Consider the following 9,977-nt stretch of genomic DNA (forward strand, 5'->3'; position numbering starts at 1 on the left):
GCTGTCTAATCATATAGTTACTTTAGATGACATAGCTCTTGCCTCCAGTACTACTGTGAGGAACCTTGGAGTCATCTTTGATCAGAATATGTCCTTTAAATCACACATAAACCAAGTCTATTGCAAAAATCAGGAGCATCCTGTCTCAAAGTGATGCTGAAAAACTGGTCCATGCATTTGTTACTTCCAGGCTGGACTACTGTAACTCTTTACTATCAGGATGCCCCAACAGATCTCTAAAAAGCCTCCAGTTAATCCAAAATGCTGCAGCCAGAGTACTGACTGGAACTAGCAAGAGAGATCATATCTCTCCCATATTAGCTTCTCTCCACTGGCTCCCTGTGAAATTCAGAATAGAATTTAAAATCCTTTTCCTAACATACAAAGCCCTTAATTACAAGGCTCCATCGTATCTTAAAGACCTCATAGAGCTTCATCAGCACTTTGCTCTCAGAGTGCAGGTTTACTTGTGGTTCCTAGAGTCCACAGAAGTAGAATGGGAGGCAGAGCCTTTAGCTATCAAGCTCCTCTCCTATGGAACCAACTCCCAGTCTCAGTTCGGGATGCGGACACCCTCTCTACCTTTAAGATTAGACTTAAGACTTTCCTTTTTGATAAAGCTTATAGTTAGGGCTGGATCAGGTGACCCTGAGCCTTCCCTTAGTTATGCTGTTATAGGCCTAGGCTGCTGGGGGGGCCCATGATGCTCTGAGTTTCTCTCCTCCCCTCTCCCCCTTGTCCTTTCCTCTCTCCCTATGCTTCTATATGCCACCATTACACATCACTAACTGTGTCTCCTCTCTCCTGTAGTGTGTCCTCTCTCTCTCCTTGTACCTTTCTACAGGTTGCCCTGGCCCTGGAGCTCTATGTCTCTGATGAGCAGTCACCGGCCACATCAACCTGATCAGTGTTTGATTGTTTGTTGTGTCTTGTTGATTTTCTTCTTTTCTCTCTCCTCTATCCACTCACCCCAACCGGTTGAGGCAGAAGGCTGCCCACCAAGTAAGGTCTAGACCTTACTCTGTAAAGTGTCCTGAGATGACTTTTGTTGTGATTTGGAGTTATACAAATAAAATTTGTTTTGATTTGATAATTGGGGTGTATACCTCAACACTGCCTTGGACTAAACTGACAACACCACTGCCATTTACAAAAGAGTCGACTCTACCTGCTGAGAAGACTCAGATTGTTTGGAGTGTGCAGGACACTCCTGAAACTGTTCTAGGATTCTGTAGTGGCATCAGTCATCCTCTGTGCTGTGGTCTGCTTGGGCAGTGGCATAACAGCAACAGACAGACTGGACAAACTGGTAAGGAAGCCCAGTTCTGTCATTATGCAATTATGGACAACACCTCATACCTCTTACAGGACACCCTTGACCACAACTTCAGCAGATTACACAACCTACATCAGTGCTCCCAGCAAACACAGACAGCCCAGTGACACCAGAGATTTTGACTAACAGCATAGCTTAAAGACACTGGTCACTTTAATAGCATTGTCGCCTCCCTGTCACCTCTGAACTTTACACAAATGTCTTACACACTACTCACTACACACATTATTTTGTACATTTCCTTGATTGTTATCAGTATAACAATTTACCATTTTGACTATTGTGCCCAAACTCTATTCCAGCTTTATAGATTGAGTTTATTTATTCTGTGTATTTAAAGAACATTGAGAACAATGAGAAACCACAGCTATTTAAAAGCACTTGGTTTCAACAGCTGCATGTTTCCACTTTGTGCAGTCGTGTAATCTGCTTTAATTAGCATTTAATGTTTCAATCTAATATGCATTCTAATAGTTTATCTCCGTATGTATATTAATGTTTTATCTATTTGTGTGCATTGTATTAAGTACTGTGTATGAAAACGTGCTTTATAAACAAACTTGCCTTGCCTATTTTCTTACTTTTATTCCATTATTATAACTGTTATTAATAATTAACACTGGGTGACCTGAAACATCCCATTAATGTTATTTTTAAAAAAACTCAAATCTGTCAGATAAAATGAAACTGAAGTAACTATGTGTTTGGTCATTACAGGAACGTCTCGTCCACTGAAACATATTCCAGCAGATGGTCAGGATGATTTAATTTTGAGGTGAAGAGCTCCTAAAACAGTGAGTTACCTGTTGTAATTCAGGATAATGGAGCATAGTTTAGTTAAGTTCTTCATTTCAGATGGTAAGTCACTGAGCTGGTTGTTTCTGAAAGAAAAAACAAACAGACAAGACATAAATGCAATATGAAGCCCTTACTGGTGGTTCCTGTTCCCATCCTCTTCCTCAGCCTTTCACCTATCTGTTAAAGGAATGGCTTCTTTTGCATTCAAATGCATTTGTCCATTATGTAATTTTTCTGTATTGGCTCTAATTAAATATGACAGGACCACTACATTATAGAGCTGCATTGCTTGCATGATATTTGGCACTCTGTGCGTAAAAAGGAGCTGTAGCACTACTAGAGCACAGAGGTTAAATCTATCAAGTGACAAATTTTCCAAGTTGATGTTTATCTTACCGGGTTAATTAATCATTCTAAGTGTGAACACTCATGTCACTTCCATTTCTCACTAGTCTAAATGACTCTCTGAATAATATTAGATACAATAATGCATCTGTGGCCTGTTTTGTACAATGTGGCACCACTGTTAAAATGACAAAGCATAACACTGAGACTCATCTGATTCCTATTTGATTACATGATGAAGGTAAAGTATTACGTGAAATTTCAAGACTGCAGACAGCAGAAGCTACAAATTAGAAGAGCCCATAATGTGCTCATTTCCAGCCATTTAACATCCTGGGTGCCTCTAGATTAGCTTTGCACCCATCAGTAGTCTAATTATTTCAGAACGATAAAACCCGAGAGCATCCACCTAAAAACGAGATCAATCAAATAACTGATTGGTTGAATAATGTTTAGTTTCAGCTCTATTTGTGAGTAATATAAAAACAAGAGCTTTGGACAATGCCGCCATGGAGCAGTCTTAATAATGTACTATAAATATACTGTAAATCTGCAATGCTCTGTTTCTGTGTGCATGTACCTGAGGTCGATGTGTTTAAGCTGCAGTAACTTGCAGATGTCAGGAGAACAACAGGTCAGTCTGTTGAAACCCAGATTGATGTCTGACAGCGAGGAGTGGAACTCAACCAGCCTGCATACACAGCACACACATGGTGGGTCTAGGAAGCCTTTAGTTGTGATAGAATAAGCTTGTTTGAGATGAAATGCATATGCCTGGAAAGCAGACGAGAGCAGGCAGCACACATCTGACTTAATCAGAAATGCTATCAGGCAGTGGATCAGCTTGTTCTCAGTCTCAGGTGATTGTGGTTTTAAAAACATTCTTTTCTATAACGGGGTGACTGTTAAACTGCATAGGTAAGCTGTGATCCTCATGACATTGTTTATGGTTTAACCTTCACATTGCAATAACACTTAGATGGGCTATCATTCTTGTGTAAGGTAACCATCACATTATGATTGCTGGACCTGTCACTCAAATTAAAGACACTCAGAATATGAATTACAGGACAAACCTTTTTATTATTAATCAGATATATTATAAGATAGCATTTTAAGATTCTTCCAGTCTTATTTGATCACAAATGTTTTAAGTTGCCACATGTTCACATAGTAGACTACAAGTATCATAGATTGCAGAGATATCTGTTATATAAGCTTAAAGAGCCCATGGCGCTTTTCCTTGTTTACCGACTTATCTACAATGTTACAATGGTAAATTATCAACTTAGACGTGACCTAGAGCTCAAAAAATGAGGTGTATGTATATTCTACTATTTCTATGCAGAAGCAACTCGGTTTATACACGTCTCGCAAACTCTCACTCACGAGACTTTTTTCTAACAAAATGAAGTATTACGTGATAGTTCAAGGATTTCCTTGAATGGCCATAAAATCCAGCCCCTTGCATGTTCATGTGAGCTTGCCTGACATTCAGTACCCCCACCATATTGGCAAAATGTTATATTGCTTTGTTTGTTATGTATGTTTTCAATAAAGCTTATTTAAAAAAAAGACATCCACTAGTGCCACTGTAAAGCAGGATTTTTGGACTGCACATAGTTTTGTGGATACATTTTCCTTCCTCCTGCTGCACTGTGACCAGAGGATGTGGAGAAAAATACAGGGCCTGAGGTTACTGCATGTCTGGGAATGTTCCTGTACAGGGACTCACTGTTTTACCTGACCAGGTCTAACCTACAAGCAGCCGGCCAGTGAAGCCCCCTCGGTGGTAAATGTTCAGCTCATCAACACTGGATTCCCCTGGAGCACAGTACCCGTTTGTTTTAACTGCTTGAGGCCAGTGTGTCTGCCACATGTGATGTGACGCAGGTTAAGGAGAGGATTCTAATAATCCATAATGTTACTGTCGGTGCTACACTACCAGTTGGAACAAATTTTACTACTTTGGGACAGTATGTGGTCGTGTGGGGGGAAGACACAGTGACCGCCGATTGGATTTACTGACCTTGGAGCTACTTGAAAGGGAGTGATGTTTCTAGTACTTGGTGGGACTTAACGGTAAGTTTAAAAAAAAAAAAAATACATTACATGTCTGTTAATGCCTTGTTTCTGTAATGTTAGAAAGAATTGTTGTAAGGCTGGAGAAGTTACTATGTCTGCATTATGCCAGTTAAAATATGGGGTTTCTCAGTTACTCGCTTTGTTTAGAGTGTTACACATCTCTTTTCATTGGTACATATACTGCTGTTTACCTATCTATGGTAGAGAAATTCAAATTAAATAATGTTGTCATGGTTCGTTGTGCTGTTCACTTTTGACACAACACCGGCAGCAGAAGTTGTACATGTTCATGAACTATCCTCTTGTTTTTAGGAAGAGGCTTTCTGGTTTTATCTTTCTGAAATAATTACAGACTATTTAAGGATAAGGATAATAATCACCTTTATTGGCCAAGTATGTTACACACAAGGAATCTGTTTCCAGTACAGCGCCACTTCAACTGATAGCTCTAACCATTGGGGGAAACGGGGGGTTTGGTGTCTTGCCCAAGGACACTTCGACACGTGGACTACTGGCACCGAGATTTGAACCTTCAACCTTCTGTTTGGGAAACGACTGCTCTACCCACTGCACCACTGTCGCCTCCCCAGCACCACTATTTGGAGTCAAGTGTACCAAACTAATTTAGAGGGACTCAAGATTAAACATTAAATGGCTGGAAATGAGCAGCCATGGGCACTTTGATATATATTCAGCCTCCCTGGCTAGTACACTGTTAGGTAAGTTACCACTGACCACCATTGATCCTGTTAACAGCGTAAACCTTCATAGTACAAAATACAACTACATTTGCTCTCATAAGAATACTGTTACATATTGCATGACATCAGAGCAAGTGGGGAAAACCAACCATCATTGTGCAGCAATTCCAGATGACGGACTCTATGCAGACCTAGCTGTCCATCACAGTGATCATGTCTGTAGCTGTGTGTGCTTGTACGTATGGTTGCAAGTTGTGTGTGTACCTGGGAGGTATGGAGGTCAGCTGGTTCTTGCTGAAGTTAACACTGGTGACGCTGTGACTTGCCGCAGCATCAAACAGCTCATCTGGAATACAACCCACTTGCTTCTCACTGAACACACACACACACATACACAAAGAGTTACACTCTGATTACTCTAACTTGTAATATAAAGTGCTCAATTGGGCAAATATCACTAATCTTATTTACAAGTACATAACTGACAAGTGTGTATAGCCACGCTTTGATTTGATGAAAGCTTCATATCAAAACATCATCGTAGAAATGTACAGCTTTTTTTCTTAATTTTTTGCTGATTTTACACCTGTAGTACCACCTTTTTTGACTAGGGTCCTAGGCAATACTAGTGTCTGTGTGTACCACTAACCTATATTCCAGTAGCTTGAGAGTTTTAATGTTATGCACATTGACCCTGGCCTGGCTGGGTAAAGTCATAGCTGTAGGTTCTTTATCTGCACCCTCAGGCTCCTCTGCAAAAACACACACACACACACACACACACACGTTTAGTTTTACAGATCTATGACAGACGCTACACTTAATTCAGCAGAGTGACAAACCCACATTCAATATACTATATTACATGTACTATGTGTAATTGGCATAACCAGGGAACTTAGTAAAGCTAAGTGACGTCAGAGTGACGTCAGAGTCAATAGATTTTAGACTTTAGGGCTGTGATGATTTAAAATGTTAGTTTACTATCACAGTTTCATACATGAATATTAAACTAAACATGATCATTTCAACATTTCGGTTTTGATGTTCATTTTGGTATACTGGGTGAAAAATGCCAACCAAATCCAATACAGGTTCTTTATTCAGCAATACTCTTTTTGCTTAAGAAGTTTTCTATTTCCACTGCAACATTTGATTCATCGAAGAAATGTAACATATCATGACCAATTTCTGTTCAGATGGATTTGCTGACACCCTGTGATGACTGACAGCAACCCAGCTTGCCTAGTCTCCAGAGAAGAGGCAACACTCATCCATAGCTACAAAGCAGCATGAAGCACATCACACAGTTTATTAGAAGATAATTGCAGGCAGTGGCTTCTAAAGGAGATGAGAAAATCATACATTAAATTTGAACGACTCAGTACTTTTGTCAGTGGTTGAATTCACATGGCAAAACGAGTGAACTTAAACCTCCAACAAAGATTAAGTATGTGTATCTCAACTCAAGGTCTACTTACTAGCTTTTTCTGAATGTTAAACATCTCACAGTGTAAAACTTCAGTATCATGATTACATGTTGGAATGTCAGATGTGAATTTCACTGGCTTCCTGTAAAATCCAGAAGACTTTAAAATCCTTCTCCTAACATACAAAGCCCTTAATGACAAGGCTCCATCGTATCTTAAAGACCTCGTAGAGCCTTATCATCCTAACAGAGCACTTCACTCTCAGAGTGCAGGTTTACTTGTGGTTACCAGCGTCCACAGAAGTAGAATGGGAGGCAGAGCCTTTAGCTATCAAGCTGCTCTCCTGTGGAACCAACTCCCAGTCTCAGTTCAGGAAGTAGACACCCTCTCTATTTTTAAGACCAGGCTTAAAACAATCCTGCTGCTTAAGACAGTCCCACTTGAATTTCTCTGGTGGTCCCTGATGTTTTCTGAAAGTCACTGATGAAGATCTTGAGATCATTTTAACAATTCTGAAAAGGCTAGTTAGCAGATCTTGAGTTCAGATTATTTCTCACTCATAAAGATTGCAAGTTCATGAATGAACGTCCATGGTCAGAACAACAAGATAAGGAATGCATGTTTCTGTTGGGCTGTCACCAGTGATTTTAGCATAAATGAAAGGCGAATACCCTGGTGTTTATCTTTGGAAAAGATCAACACCTATAGGGAAGTGTTTCAGCCCAGGGACATCTGGACAAACATAGGGACAAGAAATTTTGTAATTAATTGATCTTTGATGAAAAAAAAAAGTATAAAAACTTTGTTTTGATCACATGGAAATAGAAATGTGTCTTTGATGTGGCTCACAGACACTGAGTCGATGCTGGTGAACAGCACTGTATAGGTTTGTGATGGAAATGTTGCTGTCCTTTTAGGTTCCATGGTGAAAATGTGTTTCCACTTAGCAAAAAAGTAAACTTTACCTTTAATTCTTCCCCTTAGATATTTCAAAAGCTCACTGGTTCCTTTCTGTGAGGAAAAACCACACAAGAGTAATGTAAGCAGTTAGTAAATTATTGTGAATCTTTGTTTTAATGAGACAATGTGTAAGCATCAGACTTGACCTAGAAACATGTCAGTGACATTCCAGAGCCAACGCTAAACTTAATTGTAATTTTTGATTTTTATGCACTAAAATGTTGTGTACGATGTAGGACTATACTGATACAATTATGGAAAGCATTTTAAAGCCATCAATTAGCAAGCCTTTCTTAATGAAGAAATGAACCTTTGCTAGAAACCCTGGCTTTAATAGCAACTGTATTGAATCTTGTTGATTTGGGTCTTTATATGAAGATTACTGTGACACAGTAAACTGTATAGTATATACACCTCATTTCTGATGGTCACCGAGCTTGAAAAGACGAACCCCAGAGACCTGGTACTGACGTTAAGCTACTTTTTTTAAAACACAAACAAATGTTTTCTCAGTTAATATCATACCTACACTGTTTATACAGATCTTAATTTAGATCAATTTATCAAAATTTGTTTTCAAGTAAACAATAAATATCTAGACACAATGTGGACACTTCTTAGCGAAGTAAAACACAACTGTGCTTAGCAGTGTAGTACAGCTTGCCAAGTCCGTGATTTCATGTGTCTTCTCTACTTTTCTCATCTGTTTTAATGCCTTTGCCTTGTGTTTCTGTTCTTTGTCACCTACAGAGAGCAGGTCACGGCTGATTCCTCGCAGAGGGTTTCCCTCCAGTAGTAACACCTTCAGACTGGGCAGCAGGCTGAGAGACGCTGGAAGACTGAGAGATAGATCCCACTTATAGTAGCATAACAGATCGCCCATCACACAGAAATACTTTATATAGAAAAGAAACAAAGAAGAACAACTGAGTGAGGGAGTGTCCAAATTTCTGACTAGAAGTTGTCAGGACGCTGGCGACCTACGTGGAAATGTCATTGTTGGTGAGGTCGAGGCGTGTGAGTGTGCTCAGTAAGGTGATCTCTTCAGGGAGGGTTTTAATCTTGTTGTCGCGGAGCTCTAGAAGAGAGATGGCTGTCAGGCAGGAGAGCTGCTCTGTCTCCAACTGCTCGATCAGGTTGTTCCCCACATACAACTCCTACACACACACACACACACACACACACACACACACACACACAGCAAATGTCTTACCTAGCCATGTTAATGATACAAAATACATAAATATATGCAGTAAAATACATACACATATATATACGCAGCAATATACATACACATATACAGTATATATACGCAGTAATATACATATACATATATATACAGATGTATCCTAAAGTTTGGGCACCACTTGACAAATAACATATTTTGGAATGTTTTAATTATAAAGTTGCCTCTCTAAGATACTGAACAGTATTTTCAGCAAATAATAATGCAATAGTACTACTTTTCATGCTATAAATTGAACAAAAATTAAATATCATTGGAGTATCTGGAGAAGTTTGGGCACCCTACATAGTACTCAGTATCACCCTCTCTGGCAGATGTCACAGCTTGCGAACACTTCTTGTAGCCAGCTACACATTTTTCAGTCTTCTATTTGGGATTTCCTCCGATTCTTCCTAGCAAAAGAATTCTGGTTCTGCAATATTCTCGGGCTGTCTTGCATAAACAGCTCTTGTTAAGATTTACAAAGTCATTTTAAACTGTGTTTAAGTGAAGGGACAGTGAGGGCCAGTCTGAAACCTTCAGTTTGTGTCTGCTGAGGTAATCCACAGTGGAGTTTGAAACATGTTTAGATCATTATCCTACTGTAGAAGCCATCCTCGTTTCATCTTAAATGTTTCTACAGACATCTGCTTTGGCTGGTATTTAGTGGAATAATTTCTTCCTTCTATCCTTGCAGTGTTTCCAGTGCCACCAGCTACAAAATAACCCAAAAGCTGTGGAATACATCTAACAATCATTTTTGTGGTGTGGATGTGGCTAGGCTTTTCTTGTACAGACTCTTCCATGAAAGTGTTCTTTGTGCAAGCATTGTATAGAGAACCGCTCCTGCTGGGAAAGGTTTTTCCATTACATCACACAGATGCTTGATCGGGTTGAGATCTGGGGATTTTGGAGGCCTAAATCTTCCTGTAGATTTCTGCAATCAAGAAGTGTTGGCTGTTCTTAGCTTTTGGAGCTCGTCTTAGTGAGGAAGAAACATGTCACCAAGTGCGGCAGTGTGTTTTTAATAGTTTCGGTGGAGGTTGACAGTAGACAGTAGACAGATAGGCTCAACCAAGTATTTTTCTGAAAATATT

General features: G+C 39.6%; 1 protein-coding gene across 2 annotated transcripts in view; it reads right to left on the bottom strand.

Annotated features, from left to right (window-relative positions):
- The window catches only part of lrrc40 (leucine rich repeat containing 40), a 27,302-nt gene that overhangs the window by 5,177 nt on the left and 12,148 nt on the right, over positions 1–9,977 (bottom strand). Inside the window, exons 7-13 of one of the 2 annotated variants that reach the window (XM_020620846.1) lie at positions 8,640–8,812; positions 8,404–8,494; positions 7,661–7,706; positions 5,915–6,017; positions 5,530–5,637; positions 3,060–3,170; positions 2,140–2,217 (exon numbers count right to left, since the gene is read on the bottom strand). In XM_020620846.1, coding sequence (XP_020476502.1) covers positions 2,140–2,217; positions 3,060–3,170; positions 5,530–5,637; positions 5,915–6,017; positions 7,661–7,706; positions 8,404–8,494; positions 8,640–8,812 — 710 coding nt within the window. The remainder of the gene's footprint in view (positions 1–2,139; positions 2,218–3,059; positions 3,171–5,529; positions 5,638–5,914; positions 6,018–7,660; positions 7,707–8,403; positions 8,495–8,639; positions 8,813–9,977) is intronic. The other variant, XM_020620847.1, reaches the window with a different exon arrangement.

This window comes from Monopterus albus, unplaced genomic scaffold, assembly GCF_001952655.1.
Source record: "Monopterus albus unplaced genomic scaffold, M_albus_1.0 scaffold250.1, whole genome shotgun sequence".
NCBI classification, from domain to species: Eukaryota; Metazoa; Chordata; class Actinopteri; order Synbranchiformes; family Synbranchidae; genus Monopterus; species Monopterus albus.